Genomic DNA, 20,104 nt, shown 5'->3' with positions numbered 1-20,104 from the left:
CGCTGCGCTGCGGGGGGACCGCGATGCCTCAGCGGGGCCGATGCTGCGCCACGCCTCGGGCACCCCTGCCCGGCTCCAGCCCGCTCCCATTGCCTGGCCCGGGACGCTGTGGGCTCCGCTCGCTCCCCGCTCTCTCCCCTCGCAGCTCCGGCTGCCGCCCTGCCGGGCCTCGCCTCAGCCCCGCCCGGCACCCCCGCGGCTTCTCCCGCTGGCCCTGCTCACTCAGCAGCCGCGCCCGCTCCAAGATGCGGTCCCGGCACACTCGCTCATGGCCACCTGCAAGCCAAGGCCAGTGCCAGGCTGAGCTCGCCGCCCGCCGCCCGCCGCCCCCTCCGAGCGGGTCCCATCTCTTCCCGGGGCGCCGCCGGCGAGCTGGGTCCCGCAGTGAACGCTGCTGCAGCCGCCGCTGCCCAGCAGAGCCCTCCCCTCTGCGGGAGGGTCCCACGCATCCCTGGCCCAGCGCCGGGGCTCTGCCGGCAGCCAGCACCGGGACCCCAAAATTCTGCTGTCCCGGGGCCACCGAGCGGGCACCCGGCCCTTGACCCTGTTATAGATATATATTATAATATTGGCTTTTTGCAAATATTCCATTGGATTTTATATGTGTGGTGTTACAATAACTTTGTTATATAGTTTTTATTTCTGTTGTTCATTGATAAAGCTCAGACACAGTAGTGCCATAGCTGATAGAAGCATGCTTGTGTTAAAATGCCTGCTTGGATGGGATAACATCCAGTGAGCACAGGATGAGGACACCTGTACAGATCTGCCAACCATCAGCACTCACCGTCTGAAGGCAGTGTGGGCCGGGGCCAAAACTGAAGATGATGATAAAAAAGGACCAAAACCACAACCAAGGAATACACATGCCCTAAAAAGGTGGAACCGAGGAGGAGCCATGCTAAACAGTTCTTGGAATATGCAAACTAACTTGGGAAAAAGTTTACTATGCATAAGGGACTATGAATATGCAACCGGCTGGTGTAAGGGAAAAGGTATTCAAGGAGTATCTCCGGAGATAACTGTGTGCTCTTGGCTCAGTGCCGAGATGCACCTGGCCCTAACAACCTTTGCTCTATGGCCCTTGTCTCCTCTTGTCCTGTATTAAACTTTTTAAATGTTCCCAGGGGAGTGAAGGTGTTTTTCCCAGCCCCGAGCAGAGAGCTCTGCCCGGCGGCTCCCGGGAAAGGCGGCGGCGCTCGGCAGCGGCCCCGGCCCGCCCGGCCCGCGGGAATTCCCCGCAGCGGGACAAAATCCTGCCCCGAAGGAGCGCTCGGAACGCCGCCTGCGGCTCCTCCGCGCCCCGCAGGTGCCGCAGCTGCCCCGCTGCGGCAGGCGCGGCTCTGGAGCAGGGAGGCTCTGCGGGACCCCCGGGCTGTGCCCCCTCCCGGGCCGTGCCCCGGGGCTGATGCTCGGCCCGGGCTCTCTCGCTGTCCCGGCTCCCACAGGGTCCCGGCGGGAGCGGCACCGCCCGCCCGGCGCCGCAGGGCCGAGCCCTGCCCAGCAAAGGCTCCACGGCCGGGCCCTGCCGGGGCTGCGGCCGCTGCCCGGCCCGGCACAACCCGCAGCGCCCGGCGCGGCTCCCTCCAGCCGGGCACTGCGGCTCCAACCAGGCGGAATATTCAGCGCACGGAATCTCTGTCAGCGCTGCTCACATTGCAAAACCAGCTGCTGCCGAGGCAATCCCACCTCCCACTGAAGCCTTCCACCCAAAATGCTGCCTTCAGCTCGGACACACCGGTAAGAAACCCAAGAGCAAACTGAAAGCTAATTAGAGAATCTTGCACAATCACACCCAAGAACATTTTGTTATAAAATCACAAATATTAACAGAAGCTGAGAAAGTCAACAATGTTAGAAAACAAGCTTCCAACAATGCGACTCAAAGAGCTAAGGGCATGCGTTTGAATGGAATGAGCTTTCTCTTTCTGACATGTGAGCAATGCCATGGAATTTCCCAAACCAGAGAAATAGGGAGGCCTGGCAGCAGCAGCTTCACACACAGACACAGCAATGACACAGAACAGGGCAGGGCAAGAGGCTGACAAAACTCTAACTGCTACTTGCAATGAAGTACCTTTGTTTCCAGTTCTAATCTAGCCACTATTAATATAGAGTCCAAAAGACTAAAAATACTAGTAATAATAATAACAACTGTACCATTAATAGCAAAAATAGAGGTAATAGAAATAATAAGAATTAATAGTGGTAATAAAAACCATACCATACTTATACCAGGTTTGCATGGCCAGGTTTTGGTAAGGGAGGGGCTCTAGGAGCAGCTTCTGTGAGAGCAGCTGTTCCTCCATGTCCCACAGAGTCAATTCCAGCGGGCTCCAGGACAGACTGGCTGCTGGACAAGGCTGGCCCTGTTAAAAATGATAACGCCTTTGGGATAAGAGATTTAAGGAAATGGGTGATCCTGGAGTTGTGACTGTGAGCAGGGAGGAGCAGGGTGAGGACCTGTGAGGGGAACAGCTCTGCACACCCCCAGGGCAGGGCAGGGCAGGAGGGGCAGGAGCTGCTCCAGCTGTTGGAGCTGATTGCCCTGAGATTCCCTGGTCAGTCCCTGGGGAGGCAGCTGGGCCCTGCAGCCCGTGGAGGGCACGGAGGGCAGAGATGCACCTGCAGCGCCTGGAGGAGCCCATGCTGGAGCAGGGGGATGCCTGAGCAGAGGCTGCGACCCCATGAGAAACCTGTGCTGGAGCAGGGACCTGGCAGGGACCTGCAAACCCACTGGAGAGGAGCCCATGCTGGAGCAGGGCCCTGCCAGGACTTGTGAGCCCATGGAGGAGCGAGCCACGCTGCAGCAGCTTGTGGAGAACTGCTGTCCGCGGGATGAACTCACCGTGGAGAAGTTCATGGAGAAGTGTCTCCAGAAGGGACCCCTGGCACAGCAGGGCAATGACTCCTCCCCCCGAGCAGCAGGAGAAACAACAGGGGATGAACTGACCAGAGCCCCCATTCCCTGTCTCCCTGCACCCACTGTGGGGGGAGGTAGAGATGGGAAGGAGGGAGGGAAGGGCAGAAGGTGTTTTTAAAGCTTGGTTTTACTTCTCACTATCCTGCCCTGATCCAGATAGCAAAAATTCCATTAATATCTCCAATTTTGAATATTTTTTGCCCATGATGGCATTTGCTGAGTGATCTGTCCCAGACCTTAGCTCTACCCATGAAGCCTTCATTCGGTTTTCTCCCTCCTGTCCATCTCTGGAGGGGAATGAGAGAGCAGCTTTGGTGGGTGCCTGACATCCAGCCAGGGTGAACAGACAACACTTCCTTTCCTTCATTCATTCTTTCTTTCCAAAGGTCACTGTGAAGGGGTTGGGTGGGGCTTTGACGGAGGGAGTGAAGGTGGTGGGGAATGGTGGAGACAGGAGCCACAGGGACAAGGGACAGGCATCAGAGGGGCCTGGGCAGCTGGCAGGGGGCACGGCCTGTCCCCTGGCCCAGCAGCAGGGGACAGGGGGCACGGCCTGTCCCCCTGGCCCAGCAGCAGCCCCGTGCCCTGCCCAAGGCGCTCCCAGCAGGGGCTGGGCCCCAGAGGCAGGGGGAGACCCCAGTCCCGGGGCAGCATTTCTGCCCCATCCCCTGTCCAGCCCAGTCTGCCCCATGTGCGCAGTGACCGCTGGCACGGGCTGCCCTGGACACTGTGACCTGCTGGGGACACTGAGAGCTGCCCCGCTGTGACACTGCCCTTGGGATTGCACAGGCACCAAACAAACCCCAGCCAGCACCGCCCCTTGTCATGTCCCAGGCACCGGAGAGCATCAGAGCCAGCACCGCCCCTGGTGATGTCCCAGGCGCCAGGGCACATCCCAGCCCCGCTCCTGGTGATGTCCCAGGCACCAGGGCACATCCCAGCCCCGCTCCTGGTGATGTCCCAGGCACCAGAGCACATCCCAGCCCCGCTCCTGGTGATGTCCCAGGCCCTACGAGTGTCCCAGGTGTGGGAAGAGCTCATCACACAGCTCAGCCTTGACCCAAAACCAGCAGAGGCACCATGAAGTGCAGCCCTGCAAGTGCCCCAGTGTGGGAGGAGCTCCGTGCGCTTCTCCAGCTCCATCCCCCACGGGAGGATCCGTGCTGGATGATCCCCAGTGAGCCCCAGTGGGCAGAGCCCTGGTGACCCATGGTGCTGCTGATCCATGTTGGGAAGACACCCGGCTGAGGGGCTCCACATCCACCTGGCTCCCCATGGCTTGGATTTTCTTTTCGTTTCTCTTTGCCCTTTCAAAACTCTTAAAAGCAGGTAAAAATAAAGATGTTGAGCTAAGACAAGGATGGGGACATGGGGAGGGTCTTGCAGGGGATGTGGGGGATGCTGGGTTTGAGGGACTTGGGGGTTCCTGGAAGGGACCTGGGAGTTTCTCAGGGCTTTGGGCACCCCAGGCTGAGCGGCTCCAGTTGCCCTGGGAGACCCTGGTGGAGGTTCTGGGCAGCTGGTCAAGGATCCCCTGCCCTGGAACTGTCCCCATGTGCCCCATCCCAACACCTCGTCCCCCTGCAGCGGCTGCCCCATTCCTTACTCCCCTTCCATACTCCCCTGGCCCCTGCCTGTTCCCATGTCCCCCCTGTCTCATTCCCGTCCTGCTCCCATCCCAATCTGGACCCCATTCTTGATCCCTGTACAATATTCCCTGTCCCTGTCCCCATTCCCAGTCCTATTCCCTGTCCCCATTCCTGGTCCCTGTCGCCATTCCCTGTCTCTATCACCACTCCCAGTCCCTGTCTCCATTCCCATTCCCCATTCCCTGTCCCCATTCCCATTCCTATTCCCTGTCCCCATTCCCGGTGAGACATTAATTTTGAAGAATTAAGAATTTTAGGAAAGTTAAGATGATAGTTAAATTGGATGTTGCTGACTTATCGGAAGTAGATAAATCGGCTTTGTTCATAGTTAACAGTAGCTGGATCTTAGATAAGATATCCAGGATCTATTAACTCATTGCTTGCCAGCATTATGTTTGGGTAGCTGTGCTTATCATGATAAACAGAATGTGATAAACAGATTTCAGGGACACAAAAACAGTTGCAGACTTCCCATACTTTAGGGATCCATTAAGCACAGGAAAACGGCAAGGATTCATTTGTCACGTATGCATGGGAAAGGCAGAAAGGTCAGAACGAGGAAGACTTATTTTACTTCCTCATTTTGGAGACCCCTCCCCAAAATGGACCCCTGACTCATTTCAGGAAACAGAACTACACATGCTTAATTGCCTTTTTGCCAATTAGCGCATGAAGCAGAGCAGAAGAAGTGACAGGGATATGAATATGCATTCATATTTTGTGTATTCAAGACTTCTGCAAATAAAAAAGCTTTGTAATACCTGTGATTTTTGCAGTGTGCATTAGGGAATTATCCCATGTACTGTCCGTCTGTCTCAATAAACATACATTTTCTAACTTTAAACTCCTAGAGAGTTTTTGTCCATCTCAGTTGGATATCGATATTAGATTGATATTCATATTTTAGTAAATCATTGTCTTAAAGAAGTCCTAGTATGTGCATTAACATGTCTTTTCTTAATATTCTAGTAATTATTCTTGCATTGCTTCAAGATAAACTGGTATGATTCAAAGAATATCCACTGAGGTACACATAGAACATCAATCTGTCATAAGCAAATTGCAGTTGCAAAGATTTTCACTGAAATTCTGCCACTTGTCATCATTTTAAAAGTGAAAAGTCAGCTTTTATTAAAGTAAATAAAAAATTTCTAACTTCTAACAAAGGGACAAAAGTATATGGTTTGCACTAGATAAAATATAAATACAGAAAATGTCTCCCAACCGAGTTCCTTGCCCGTATCAAAACATGTCCCAATCAAGTACTTTGCCGTGAACCTGGCTGGTAAAGAAAAATATTATCAGTAAACCTAGATGAAACTTTGCATAAGTTAATAGTATTCAAAATCCATGTTCTAATCCTGTTATTATTTCTTAGACAAAGAAATAAAAGGGGTTAATAATAAAAGGGGTTGGATTGAGGGTACACCCTCCTCCCCTCTGAGTCTGTTCTCATGTTTTACAATAAATCCTACAACAGTACAATGCAGCTGCCTAAAATATGGACACTGGAAACCACAGACAGCATTACAAATGATCACCTGCCTCATGGACAGTTCATAGAAGGATTTGATTTGTTTACAAATTATTTCTCATGTTTGCAAACAGTTTTTCTGTTTACAGATTGCTTTTCTGGGAGTTTGGTTTTTCTCCAAGGGATCAAGTGCTGAAAGGTTGTTTTTTAAAATTGGGTTTTTCTCCAAGTGTTAAATGGGCTCAGGGTTAAATAGCTTTCTGCTTTTAGAGATAAGTTCAATTTGTAACCAAGAAGCATTATGCCTGTGGCCTGAGTTCTCCCCTAACAGTTCCTGGAGGGGAATGCTGCAGCTCCAGTGTAAATTAGATGCACGCTGTCCTCTGTCCCCATGTTGGCAAAGGGCCCTTGCAGATGGGTGACAGAGAACAGTACACAGAATTTTATAAAGAAAAGAAGGGTGAAGTGTTACCATGATTGACAGGGGTCTTGACCAATCAAATATCTCCCAAAACTGCAGGCACCTCACAGGCCAGAACCTGAAGGGGCATGGAGCTCAAACCAATGAGAGCTTCCAGGCCTGGTCTTTCAAATGCCCTGTGTAAGGGGGGGCTTGGGAAATAAAATCTCTCTGTTGCCCCATGAACTCGGGAGGAGCAGTCTTTGTCTCCTGTGCCCTCACTGCCCCACGAGACCAAAGAGATGTTCACCAGGGCCCTCCCTGTTTGTGGCCGTCCATTGCCCAGCTGAGCAGGCAGCCAGTTGTGTTTGCAGTGAGCTGCCACAGGAAGACACACAACAGCTGGAGATTTGAACAGCAGGGCTTGGGCCAATTCTTTTTCTTTCAGAGTGCAAGAAAGACACAAAAGCACAAGGAAACATGGCAGTGTTTCAGTGGAGTCTCTTTGTCCTGTGAAGTTCAGTAGCTGTTGGTGTTTCTGTGCTGCTGCTAATCCCTTCCATGAAAAAATCATTCTGGGAAGGAGCAACAACATCTGACACGCACCAAATGTTGCCCCCAGTTGCTCCAGGTGCTGCTCCCAATAGCCCCTGTAGGACGGAGCACAGCCCCCAGTGCACACCAGCTTTGGCTGCCCTCTGGCAGAGAAGCCCTTTTGGGGCACAGGTTTCTGGGGCAGGAGACGGGCACCGGTGCTGCCAGGGCTCGGGGAAACTCTGCTTGGGCGGGGACTGTTCCTCACCTGCTGCTGTCAGCGCTGCCCGGGCCCCAGGGCTCAGAGCAGCATTTCTGCCCTGGCCCACACGTTCCTGGTCTGTGTCCCACGGCCGTGCTTAGGATGGCCACCATGTGGGACGTGTCCCGAGGAGGCCGTGCCAGCTTCTGTGGAGGCACCGTGCCCTTCCCGCCGTGGCTGCGTCGGCAGCTGCGGGGGCTCCTGCTGCTCTGAGCCCGCAGAGCAGGGCAGCATTTGCTGATGGGCTGAGCCCTTCCTAAAGATCCTGTTGGGCTGTCTGACACACCTGGGGCAAGGCATTCCTTCCACCCTGGGCCACTCTGGGGGGCTGGGGGTGGCCCCAGGGCAGGTGGCAGTGCGTGCAAGGGCCCTTGGTGACACGGTGCAGCATGGTCACCGTGGAATGGAACGGGACAGGGGATCCAAGGGCCCTTGGTGACACGCTCTGGCAGAGGTGTTGGCAGTTACAAGTTACAGTTACACTCCACAGTGCTCGGTGCACACGACGAGAGAGGACGCGAGAGAGCGGTGCTGTGAGGAGCCCTCGCATAGCCACTCATTCCTTGCTGACCCGGAGCTTTCCCGAGGTATTACTGCTGCAGGTGAGCTCGTGGCCAGACCAGAGCACTTGGTGACCCCTGGCCTTCCCGAGGCATCTCTTCTGCAGATGCCCTCGAGGGCAGACTGTGGCATTTGCTTTGCACCATCCTTGACAGGAGTCTCCTTTCCTTGTGGCTGGAGCCCCCAGGACCAGAGTGCAGGACTTGCTGTCCTGGTGCCTTGCCAAGACTTCACTCTTGCAGGTGCCCTCAAGGCACGACTGCAGCACTTGCTGACTCAGACCTTTTCCTTTTCACCTTCTGCAAGCAGCCATGAATCCAGGCAGTGTCGTAGAGCACAGACCGGCGAGCATGCCCAAGCTGGCCTGGGGGAAGGAGGAGAAAGAAGGCCCTGGATCTGCCTCAGCACAGCAGCCTAAAGAGCTGGAGCAGTTCCAGCCACGGCAGAAGGGTGAGTGGCAGAGCTGGGCCACAGGGCTGGTGCCTGCAGCCAGCTTGGCCCCATGCCATGCCATGCCATGCCATGCCATGCCATGCCATGCCATGCCATGCCATGCCATGCCATGCCATGCCATGCCATGCCATGCCATGCCATGCCATCCCCTGGGGCCATGCCCATGGACAGGATGGAATAGGGGCCGGGCAGACACCCCACAGCCGTGCTCCATGCCCTGGGCCGTCGCGGGGCTGTCCCTGCCTGGGCAGCGCAGGGCTGGGCTGTGTTCTCCGGCCTCTCCCGCAGCCCCTCAACTCGGGCTGCGCTCGCTCTTTGCCAGGTGCAGCCGTGCAGCGCACACGAGAGCAGGAACGCACCCGTGGCCGCGTCCGCAGAACAGCGCAGGTACCTGCAGCCATCCCCACCTGGGCTGGGCCTGCTGGCACTGCTCAGCCCAGCACTGTGCTCGGAGCACTCCATGCAGCATCCTGGGCTTCTTGCCCTTCTGCTGCAGATGGTTTGCAAATTCATGAAGAGGATTTGGGAGGAAGAGACCAGCGCCATGGGCACCGTGCTCAGAGCGTACTCTCCCATCTTCAAAACCAAGACCAGCGCTGCCCTGCTGGATATGCTTGTGGAGGAGGGTCTTTCCAGCCCAAAGCAAGTAAGCAGTCTGTGGCCTGGCTTTTCTCCTCCCAGCAATTGCTTGGCCTCCCAAGCCACGCCTGCTGCTCCCTGGGAGCCTTTGAGGCCATGGCAGTGTGGTGGCAAGGGAAGCATTTCTCTGGGGTAGCTGGGCACTTTCCTCCCTCTGGCAGCTTTCCAAGTCTCCCCTGCCTTCTCCAGGTGCCCGCCATGGTGAGGTTCATCCACCAGTGGCTCGTGGCCAATGAGTTTCCTGAGTACAATCTGTACAGGCCCCTTCTGGATCTGACAGAGGCACAGCCCTCTGATGTGGTGATGGCTCTCCTGCGTGTGGCCCCATCCTGTGACAGGTATGGGGCCCACCTGCCCAGAGGGCTCAGGGCTCAGCAGCCCTTCCCCCTGTGCAGCCTGTCCCAGGTGTCTGACACAGAGAATTCCAGGGCCCTCTGGCTGCTCCCTTTGCCAGCCCTGGCCCCTGCCAGCCCCCCAGCCTGCTGCCATGCTTCCCCCCTGCCCCTCAGGGGCCAGTCCCCACAGGGCTGGGCTGCCTGCGTGCTGCCAGTGAGGGGCAGTGGGCAGAGGCAGGGCTGGCAGAGCAGCTCAGCTCCCCGCTGCCGCCCAGGCCACGCTGCTGTGTCCCAGATTCCTCTGAGACAGAGCTCTGACCCCACAGAGCTGCTCTGGCCATGTGGAAGAGCATCATGTGCTCGCTCAGGACTGCAGAGCCGGCCATGCTCGTACTCCTGGATGTGCTGGGGAGCTGGCCAGAGCACAGCATGTGCACCTCCGATGGGGACCACACGGCTGTCCTTGCCCTGGCTGTGAGTTTCTGCCTTTGCTGGCCCCAAGGCCACCTCTCCAGCAGCTCTCCATCCTCCGTCTCCCTGCCTCAGGCGCTGGGCTGAAACCTGGCCTCGGGGCAGCTCCAGGGCCACCAGGCCTGGTGCTCCCCCTGTGGCTCTCCGGGCATCTCCCTCCTGTGCTCGGGTCCTGCCACACGGACACCTCGGCACTGAGCGCTGTCTCGGGCTACTCTGTCCTTTGCAGGCAACCGTGGTGATGTGGAAGATCCTCCAGCTGCCCTGTGTGCCACATGTAGTGACCGTGAATTTCCCCGGCCTCATTGTGCATCTGCTCTTCCAAGTGCTCTTCAGCACTCTGGATGTGCCAGAGGAGGTCGATACCTTCTGGAAGGGATGCCAGCAGCAACACGGCCTTGCCACCAGCCCCAGAAGGTGCTCCATGCCAGTCCTCCTGTCCTTGCCATGTGCCCAGGGCAGGGGCCAGTGCTCCCAGCGTGACCTGGGCTTTGCTCTGCACACAGCTTTGCAGAGCAGACCCTGAAGGCCCTGCTCTGCCGACTGCACTATGAGGATGTGGTGGTGGCCATGGAAGACAAGCGTCGCTGGGACACCCTGCTCTGTGCTGACACCCACCACTGTGCTGTGGGTGTGCTGGCCAGGTGAGACCCCCTGCTCCCCAGCTGTCCCCAGCATGTGTGCCCTGTGCCCGGGGTGTCCCACACAGTCCCCGTGGCCATGGGCCAGAAGGCCTTGTCACCAAGGGATGGCCAAGGAGGCTGCAAAAGGCTGGGAGAGGAGCGTGCCCAAGAGCAGCAACCTCCCAGAGGGCTCAGCTGCCCCTTGCAGGGTGGTGGAGAAAGGCCAGACCTCTGTGAGGCAGTCCTGGGAGAGGTTTTCCCCCGCTGGCTGAGGGCTTTGACTCGTGTTTCCTCCTGTCAGAGAAATGCACCGCGCATCCGAAGCTGCATGTTCCGCGATTGCGTTCCACCTGCTCGGGCTGCTCAGCAAGGACACGCCGTGCCGGGATTTGGCCGCCCTGGCATTCCTTGTGGAGGTGAGCCTGAAGGCCGGCGCTGCCTTGCTGAGCTGCCTCCCGGCTCTCTGCCCTCTCTTGGCCGCAGTGCCTGGGACGGAGCCCGCGCCCTGTGCTGCTGCCTGGGCCCGGCCCTGGGCGGTTCTGGGCTCCCGCCGGCCGCTCCCCGTCACCGGCCTGTGCCTTTCAGATCCTGGAGCGCCTGAACGTGAGTGAGTGCCGTGACAGCATCCTGCAGTTCTTGTCCAAGCACCTGCAGAGCGAGTGCAGGGGGAGGCGTCGCTTGGCACTCCGAGGCCTCGTGGCGCTCGGCACTACCAGTGTCTCGGTGAGAAGAGCACAGGGGCTGAAGCCGTGCTGCCAGCGTGGGGCTGGGGAAGGCAGTCCCTGGGGCTTGGCTGGCCTTGGGGCACTGGGGTAGCTGCTGCCAGCTCTCCTGCCTCCTGCTGCAGCTGCCCCAGGGCTTTGGCACAGGCCTTTGGCCCCTGGGCTCTGTGGCAGCAGGATGGTGTTTCACACACTTGTGTTCCACAAGTAGATGGCCATAAGGATGTGGAGCCTGCATGAAAGGCTCGTGGAGCTCCTGCAGGAAGATGAAAGCACCATGCTCAGGATGACCACGGTTCTCCTCAGGGGTTTGTTCCTGTGCAATGGTGCCCCAATAACCAGCGCCCTCGCCCTGCAGCTGGCTGAGGCGCTCCTGCCATTCTTTGACAACGTAAGGCTCTGCGCCTCCAGCCATGGCCAGCGGGTGCTGCCCGCACACTTTGTGCCCTGTGCACTCATAGGCTGTGCCCAGGTGGGCCTGAAGCAGCTGACGCTGAGGCCTTTCTTCCTCCCATCCATACAGGAGGACAGCGAGGTGCAGTTGTGCTCCATGTTTATCTTCAAGGAGATGCTGGATGTTTTTCCAGAACAGGAAAAAAAGGTCCTGAAGGCACATGTGCACCAGAGCCTGGTGCCACTCTCCTTGCACTGCCACGATGAGAACCAGCGAGTGGCAGAGGTGAGGACTCGGCAGCTGCCGCTGGCCCCTGGCAGGGGCTGGGCTGGCCCTGCCCTGGCGCCTCGCAGGCTGCAGCTCCTGCTGGCCTTGGCACAGGGACTGGGTCCTGCGCCCTGGGCTCTGGGGCCATCTCCGCGTCTCTGCTGCTCTCCAGGCTTCTCAGGAACGCTGCTCTGTGCGTCCGAGTTCCTCAAGAGGAGGGATTTTGGACAGCTGGTGCAGAACCAGAAGCTGTGGCAGTTCCCCGAGTGCCTGGTAAGGAGGGCCGGGAAGCCGCAGCCCCAGCCTGGAGCAGCCCCTGAGCGCGGTGCTCGGTGTGCGGGCTGGCAGCTGTGCCCCTGCCCGCTGCTGCCCGAGGCCGCGCGGGCTCTGCTCCAGGCTCCTGCGGCCCCAGCCGGGTGCCCATGGAGCCCCGGCCCGGGGGGCTGCGGGGCCAACCCTTCCCTCCTGCCGCTCTCTCCAGCTGGCAGAGGACAGCAGCAGCGTGGCCGAGCACCTGCGCCGGGCCCTGCCCTACCTGCAGAGCCCACAGGAGCCCCTGCGAGAGGCGGCCGTCAGGTTCATGGGTGAGCCACGAGCCGGGCCAGGAGGGCGTGTGGGCACAGGGCTGGCGGTGCCGCTGGCAGGGAGCTGTGCCCTGGGCCTGACAGGCTCTGTGTTCCCAGGGACGGCCGGGCAGCACCTGAGGGGGAGGAAGGAAGAGCTCCAGCTCCTCTCTGAGGGTGAGCGAGGGCAGCGGGCTGCCAGCGGGGGCTGCCAGGGGAGCTGCGAGCCCTGCCCCGGCTGCGGAGGGCTCTGCTCCCTGTGCGGACCAGGGCCGGCGTGGGCAGAGCACACAGAGCTTTCAGGGCACCTAGGGGATTCGTGGCCAGCAGCTTCAGGCTGATCCAGCTGGTCCCTGCTCCCTGCTGGCCATGGCCAGAGCTGGCTGGGATGGCCCTGGCACAGAGTCCCCTCGGGTCCCCTCAGATGTGGGAACTGACCATGGCTCTGTTCCTCTCTCTTTCAGCCCTTGAAGGCCTGACCAATGACATCAGTGACGCCGTCAGAAGCCTGGCAGTTCAGACACTGTACATCCTCCAGGAAGCAGAGAGAGCTCCATATTCCATCTTCAATAACCTGCGTGATCGGCTCTGCAGGGCATGGGGGAGACGGCCTCGTCTGTCAGGGCTCAGCTGGCTGCGCTGCTGGAGCTCTGCACAGAGCTGATTCCAGAGGCTCTGTCTGCTGGGGCCACCTGAGCCAGCAGGAATGTTTTATTTCTTTAACATTGTTCTTTTCTTCTTTTGTTTTTCTTTAGCATGTTAATATAGGATGTGTTGTAATAGACAGACTCCCAGCATCTTTCTTTTGCTGCCCAGGCTCTGCAGGGCCTAGGGGAAGAGGGAGAAAAGGGTTCCTGGGCTCAGCAAGCTGCCCAGGCTTGCAGGGTTGCAGGGAAAATCGCCAGAAGCCCCTTGGCCTTTGGTGGTTCTGCTGAAGCCTCTGTGCTGCCCACAGAGCAGATGGGCAGGGGCTGGAGCTGTGGGGATCTCTGTGAGAGCGGTGCCTGGAGATGGCCACAAGCCCTGTCCCAGCCAGGAAGCGCCATCCGTGTCCTCCTGCCCGTGTGTTCCTGGCTGGATTGCTGAGGGCTCCCAGGTGCCTCTTGGTGGGGCTCCTCTGGAGCTCCTGTGGGGCTGCGGTGCTGCTGCTGGGCAGGATGGCCGGGCTGGGGAGACCCTGAGGGGACGAGGCCACGAAGGGATGAGGGGCTGCGGAAGCCCTGACAGGACAAGGCAGTGGGAAGGCACAGGGGGGACGTGTGAGGGAGTGGGTAACGTTGGCTCGGGTAGGAAAGTGGGTTGGAGCCAAAGAGACCACTCACCTCGATGTTTGTGTGGCAAACAGAGCACATTTATTCTCAAGCCCTTCCTTCTAAAGGGCCTCTGAAAACCCAGTCTGGATGATTTCACTGGTCTGATCTCTGTGCCCCTTCAGATTCTGGCCTAGGGAATGCCTGCAGCCTTGGGACAGCTGCAAACAGGGAGCATTCCCTGCCACAAAGAGCCAAGGTGGGGCTGCAGGGCAGCTGCTCCAGCCCCGACTGCACTGCTGAGTGCTGTGCTCTGGGGCTAGGTCTCCCTGCACAGGGGACTGCACTGGTGTGCCAGAGGAGACAGAGAAGCTGCAGCTTCAGCATTACCGAGGTGGGTTTGTGGGCTGGGAAGAGTGGGGAGGCTCCAGGGGATTCACAGAGCTCATCCTGCTGCAAGGACGAGGAAAAGGGAGCGGGAACTCAGCAGTGAGGAGAGCTGGGGGCTGGAGAGCAGCTCTGAATGACACTAAAATCCCTCCAGACCTCTGAGACATTGCTGCTCCTCAGCAGTGAGAGGATGAGTCCCTAAGCCTGGGGGCTCGGCCTTCCTCATGGTGAGGGGCACCAGGGAAGGCAACAGTGTGATGGAGACTGGAATGGGCTGGGAACTCACTGGGGGAAAAGAGGGAGCAGTTGGGAAGTAAAAGGCAGGTGGGGGAGAGAACTGGTCAGAGAAGTGCTGAGCTACTGCTTGAGCAAGCTGCAAAAAGTCATTTGGGGTCATCCCAGATTGATTCAATTTCAGAAGTTATTGAACAAGCTTATTTTTTGGGTGGTGGCATGTTTTCCCTTGGAGGTGTACACTCTGAAAACTTGAGCTGTGTTGCTGAAATGCTCAAGCCAGTCTGTGCTGCAGGGCACCCCATTTCTCCTTTGGCTAATTGCAGCCCGGTGCTGAGCTCCAGCAGGGCCCTGGCAGAGCCCAGAGCAGCCTCAGCACCCGCAGAGCCCGGCTGCAAGGAGAGAAACCAGAAAGCCCCATCAGCTGAAGGCTCCTGTCCCCTTGTCCCAGCCGACTGCGGTGCCCAGGCCATGCTGGCCGTGCCAGAGCTGTGCCCAGAGCTGCCCATCACTGCTGCCTTTGGGAGCAGAGCAGGAGGGCAGGACATGTGCCCAGCCTGCAGCCAGCCACGGCACCTCCAGCCCTCAGCAGCTGCCCAGAGCAGGACGCTCCTGTGCTCGCTGCCATCTCCCCAGAGCTCTGATCCCACCATCCCCAGCAGACAGGACCCACCTCACGCCATCCCCCACTGGAAGAAAAGCTGCTCCCAAATGATGCCCTCAGCATTCTCCAAGGGCACGGCCCATCCACACCACAGCTGCTCCCAAGCACTTCCTGATCCAGACCGGACCCCACCTGGAACGCTTCCTCTAGAAAAACAAACATCAAATTATTGAAAATAGATTACAGACAAAAAAGGGGAACACGAAAAAAGGTCAAAGATCTTATCTCTGTCAGGGCCTTAAGGAAGGCCCAACCCCTGCATAACAGGGAAAAACCCACCATGGGTGAGGGAATCCCAGGCTTTCTCCCTTCCCTTGCACGGCCCCCATGGTGATCCCAAAGGAAACAAGGGCAGTGGAGCAGCCCAAGCCCTTCCTTGTCTGCAAAGCAAAGCAGCCCCTGCACAGGGTCTGGAGTCCCACCTCTGCTCCCACGATGGGGGTTTGTTTGTGTTGGGCTGGGGCAGCCAGCCCAGCCCCAGCCCGGGGCACGGTGGGTGCTGGGGGCTGTTGGCAGGGCCAGGAGCCCACTCCCATTTCGTACCCACCCCAGCCCATGCCCCCAGCCCTGCCAAAAGCAGCCTGGCAGCCGACTGAAGGATCAGCTGCATCCGCCCCAGCAAAGGGGGAACCTTTGGTTCCCAGCCAGGCTGTGCAATGCCCAAATCTGGGAGCATCCCCCTGCGTGTGGACTCATCTGCAAATTCCCTGTGGAACCTGGCTTTGAAGGTGTCAGAATCAAAGTCCACCATCTTCAGCCTACAAGAGACCAGGTGGAGCAATAGGTTGTCATCCTTGACATCATCCTCGCTTTCCCCAGCAGCAGCAGCCCCACCTGGGACAGCTTCTCCAGGGGCTCCTTCTTCCCTGGGCCAGACCAGGCTGTCAGGGCTCTGCCCAGGGCCCCAGCATCCATGAACCATGGCAAGCAAAACCAGGGGGATGGTGGCCCCCAGCGCTTGCCACACCAAGTCTCCAGCTCAGCTCCAACCCATGAGCTGCGTCTTCCCTTCTGCTGACCCCTGCTCAGAGCTACAGGCAGAACAAAACCTGTCTGGTTGTCTTTGCCACTGAGTGCCAAGAGATGTATGGAGCTGTTACCTGCCAGGTCCCTGGATCCAACTGTGCACTTAGATCTCTCCCATCTTCTAGGGCAGAGGAACACCCTGCACCCAAGGATCACAGAAAATCTCTTCTAAGGATGGCCTGTCCAAGTGCTGTATGGACAAACACCTCTTAATGACATCCAGGCACTCTGGGGAGAGAAACCAGCAATCACCAGTCAGTTGGAGAAGTTGCCCCCTGTTCCCATGCCCAGGCCATGCTGGGTGTGCCCAGAGCTGGGCCTAAACTTCCCCATGGATTCTCTGTTTGGAGGAGAGCAGGAGAACAAGACATGTGCCACCTCCTCAGCAGCTGCCAGAGCAGAATGCCCATGAGCTGCTGCTGTCTCCCAGCACTGGTATTGCCCCCGAGGCCAGAGATGAGTATCCACCTTGAGAGAGCCGTCGTGGGAACAAGATCCGTCCCCAGATATCTCCTGGCCCCTCCTGAATGGGTGCTTCCCCATGACCAGGTGGTGCAGCAGGAGGCCCAGGGACTAGATCGTCACTGCCTCGCCGTGGTAGCATTGCTGGTGGATCCCCTCTGGTGGGCTGTAGGACAGGGTTCCTGTGGAACACTGACAGAGTTCATCAGGGGGATGCTGCAGCCTCCAGCACCTGGAGGAGCAGCCCCCGCGCCTCCTCCTCCGGCAGGAACCCCCGCTCCGCCAGGAAACCCGACAGGTCCTGTCACCCCTCTGGATGCTCCAGCACCAGCACAAAGCTGTCGGGGAGCTGAGGCCACTCCAGGAGCTGAATGACACCAGCACAGCCAGAGGAGACCTTGTCCAGCAGCGCGATCTCCAGGGCTGCGCTGGTGCCGTGGGGCTGCGGGAGGAGCACGATGCCGTCAGTGGGGCTGATGCCGTGCCGGGGGTCGGGAACCCCTCAGCCAGCCCGGGATGCTCTGCGCCCTGCGCTGGCCCCATGCCCGCTCTCCCTCCAGGCGTCCTGGCAGCTCCCACCCTGCCGGGCCCCGGCTCAGCCCCGCCCGGCACGGCCCGGCTTCTGCCGCTGGCCCGGCCCATCACCAGCTCGCCCCGGTGCTGGATGCTTTCGCTGCTTTCGCTGCCTCTGCTGCCGCTGCAGCTGAAGCTCTGTGTCCATGTGTCCCCGTGTCCGTCTGTCCCGTGTCCGTGTGTCCCCGTGTCCGTGTGTCCCCGTGTCCGTCTGTCCCGTGTCCATGTGTCCCCATGCCATATGTCCCCGTGTCCATTGGTCCCCGTGTCCATTGCTCCCCGTGTCTGTGTGTCCTCACGTCCGTGTGTCCCTGTGTCCGTGTGTCCCCGTGTCCCTGTGTCCCCGTGTCCGTGTGTCCCCATGTCCATGTGTCCGCTGTCCACTCGCCCCCGCGCCCAGCCCTGCGCTCCCCGGGGCAGCCCCTGAGCCTGTCCAAACACGGGAACTTTGCCGTGTCCAGCCCAGACCCAGAGCCTGGACTCCTGCTCAGGGGCACAGGAATCCCCTCGGTCACTGCTGTTCATTGTCCCTGCTGAGGGTCAAACACTCTTGGAGCACATTCCCTCAATGCTGAATTTGTACCTGACCCAAGAACTGCACTTAGTCCCCAGCACTGATCTCCAAAAAAAAAAACCAAAAACAAAAAACAAAACAAAACAGGGGAAGGCAAACTGTGTGTAGCTGATGGTATTTTACACTGTCTAAAACTTGCCACGTCGTGGATCATAGAAGTGAGGTCCACTTGCAATTAGTGGGAAGGAGAAGTAGTGAAAGATAGAAAAGGGTAGCATAAAAATAAACAGAGAAAAACATCTTAGATTGTTTCTTTCCATTTTCATTTCATTTCTTAAAAGCTGTTTCCGTTTTCCTAGAATCTTATCCACAGTCCTGTTTGCTGTTTCCAAGAACCTTGGCTGGAGAACGAGGAAGCTTTGAGCAGCTTCTGTCACAAGATGTGCCACCAGCTGCAGCTTCTCTTGGCTTTCCACACCGTGTGTGCAGCTCGACTCTTGCAGAAAAGCGGGACAAATAGTTGAAGAACTTTACAATTTGTTCTTCTTTTCCTTGTGGGCTAGGCAGTTGTGCCATTGGTGAGATTTTCACTGTTATTGTTCTGCCCTAAGAAACCATGATGCGCTCCCAGGAATTGTCAGGGAATGCAAGCCTGACTGAATGCAGAGAAAGAATCTCCAGAGCCTGCAGCCAGAAATGGGGAGCTGTGTGATAATCATTCCAACACCCCTATGGACAGCTTGAAAGTGATGTAGAAGATGAAAATGGGCTGACAGAGGGAGTTTGTTTCTGTGTTCATTTTAGAAGCTTCCACATCTCATGCACTGATATATATCAAGAGTTCAATCAGTTCATGAAAAGCACCAGAACAATCTGGACTTTCAGGAGATGACTGTAAGAATCTGAAAAGGAGACATGCAGGCAATAACTTGGTGAACTTTGTCTGGAAGAAGGGTCACTTTTTCCAAATAATTTCTAATCCATCTCCTCTGCATTTGTCTTTCTGAAAAAGGCCATTTTCATCCCAGATTTGCCATGAAATGGGAACCCTGAGCTTGTGGAAGTGCCTGAAGGATGCCCTGTTCCTCTGCAGGGACACTCGGGCTGAGAAAGGAGCTGGAGCCCTCTCTGGGGGAGCCTCCTCCGAGCTGGAATTTGTGCCGTGCTGGGAGAGGAGTAGGGGAGAAGGCTGGGCACTGTGTGGCAGGAGCAGGAGGTTTGGGCCGCAGGACATTCCGTCTGCGCCGCTGCCCTGCAATGGGCAGGAACGCTGTGGGGAAGACTGGGGGACACTGGAGCGGGATATGGATGGCACTGGGGGGACTGAGAGGGCCTGGGAATGAACTCAGGTGTATTGGGAGGGACTGGGCTATACTGGGAGGGACTGGAGGGGCACTGGGGCTGTACTGGGCTGTACTGGGGATGAACTGGGCTGTGCTGGGAGGGACTGGAGGGGCACTGAGGCTGTACTGGGGATGAACTGGGCTGTACTGGGAGGGACTGGAGGGGTTGAATAGCTGTTACCGCCCTCACTGCCTCCCATTGGCCGAGCCTCCCGCCCATCACGGCTCCAACCAATCAGCGCCATGGATCATGGCTTTGGGGGCGGAGCCTGGGGCCTGCGCCATCTTTTCTTTTGCCTACAACTCCCGTCATGCTCTGCGGCCCCATGGAGCCCCATTAGAGCCGGGACTACAACGCCCGTCATGCCTCGCGCTCCACAGAACCCCGGTACCGCCCCCATCTGTCCCATCAGTGTCCCCCAGACCCTCCGGGACCCCCAAGTGCCCTCAGCGCCCATTCAGGACCCCCAAAATTTTACTGGCAAAATACAAAAGAACAAGGAACTTTGTAAAAGCGTTTAATACCAATCCAATCCAACTTAAATCACTTGTCACAGCTGTAACTTCATTCCCTCAGCCCATTTAGCCTGCAAAGCCCTAAACACTGAAGTTGTTCAGGTACCCAAAACTGTTCCATATAAAGAGCATTAGAAGGAGAGGAAAGAGAGAGAGAGACAGGAAGACAGAAGCTCCACAGAAAGACACACATGTGGCTCCCAGCTCCTGGGGCTCCAGTGTGGGCGAGACACAAACCCCAGGAGAAGGCAGAGTCCATACCAGGGGCTGACCTTGTGCTCCTTGGTTTTAAGCCCCTGGGCCTTTGTGGGCCTCCCCCCAGCTGGACTTCTGATATCTCAGGTGTTCAGAGCTGGGTCAGCGCTGTCCCAGCAGAGTGACTGATCGACAGCTCAGCCCAAGGTGTCTCGAGACATTGATCTCATCCAGCCTCTGACAGCGACCACAGTGACACAGGAACCTCATGGAGCCTCATGGAGCCATGGGTCAGTTGTGACAAGGCAGGTCCAAGGATACCCTGGTGACACTGGGGAACCTCATGGAACCATGGGTCAGTTGTGACAAGGCAGGTCCAAGGACACCCTGGTGACACTGGGGAACCTCATGGGACCATGGGTCAGTTGTGACACTGTGGGGACCTCGTGGAATCAGAGGGGACCATTGGTAAACTCCCATGGAACCAAGGGCCCAGGGTGACACTGTGCAGCCCAGAGTGTCACGAGGAGCCATTGTGACACTGGGTGTCCCCATGGAACCAAGGGAACATGGGAGAGGCTGATGCCTTAAGTTTTAGCTTTCATATTTTCCAGATTCTGTCCTGTATCAGTCTGTAACTCTGAACTTCATACAGAGTGTCAGCAAG

General features: G+C 57.7%; 1 protein-coding gene across 1 annotated transcript in view; it reads right to left on the bottom strand.

Moving 5' to 3' along the window:
* Positions 1-28: 28 nt before the first annotated feature.
* LOC110483898 (uncharacterized) overlaps positions 29-20,104 on the bottom strand; it is a 38,651-nt gene continuing 18,575 nt past the window's right edge. Inside the window, exon 4 of the mRNA XM_077787702.1 lies at positions 29-470. Coding sequence (XP_077643828.1) covers positions 29-470 — 442 coding nt within the window. The remainder of the gene's footprint in view (positions 471-20,104) is intronic.

This window comes from Lonchura striata, chromosome 21 (genome assembly GCF_046129695.1).
Source record: "Lonchura striata isolate bLonStr1 chromosome 21, bLonStr1.mat, whole genome shotgun sequence".
Taxonomy (NCBI): Eukaryota; Metazoa; Chordata; class Aves; order Passeriformes; family Estrildidae; genus Lonchura; species Lonchura striata.
Note: the sequence above shows the minus strand (reverse complement) of the source record. Positions and strands in the feature narration are given on the sequence as shown.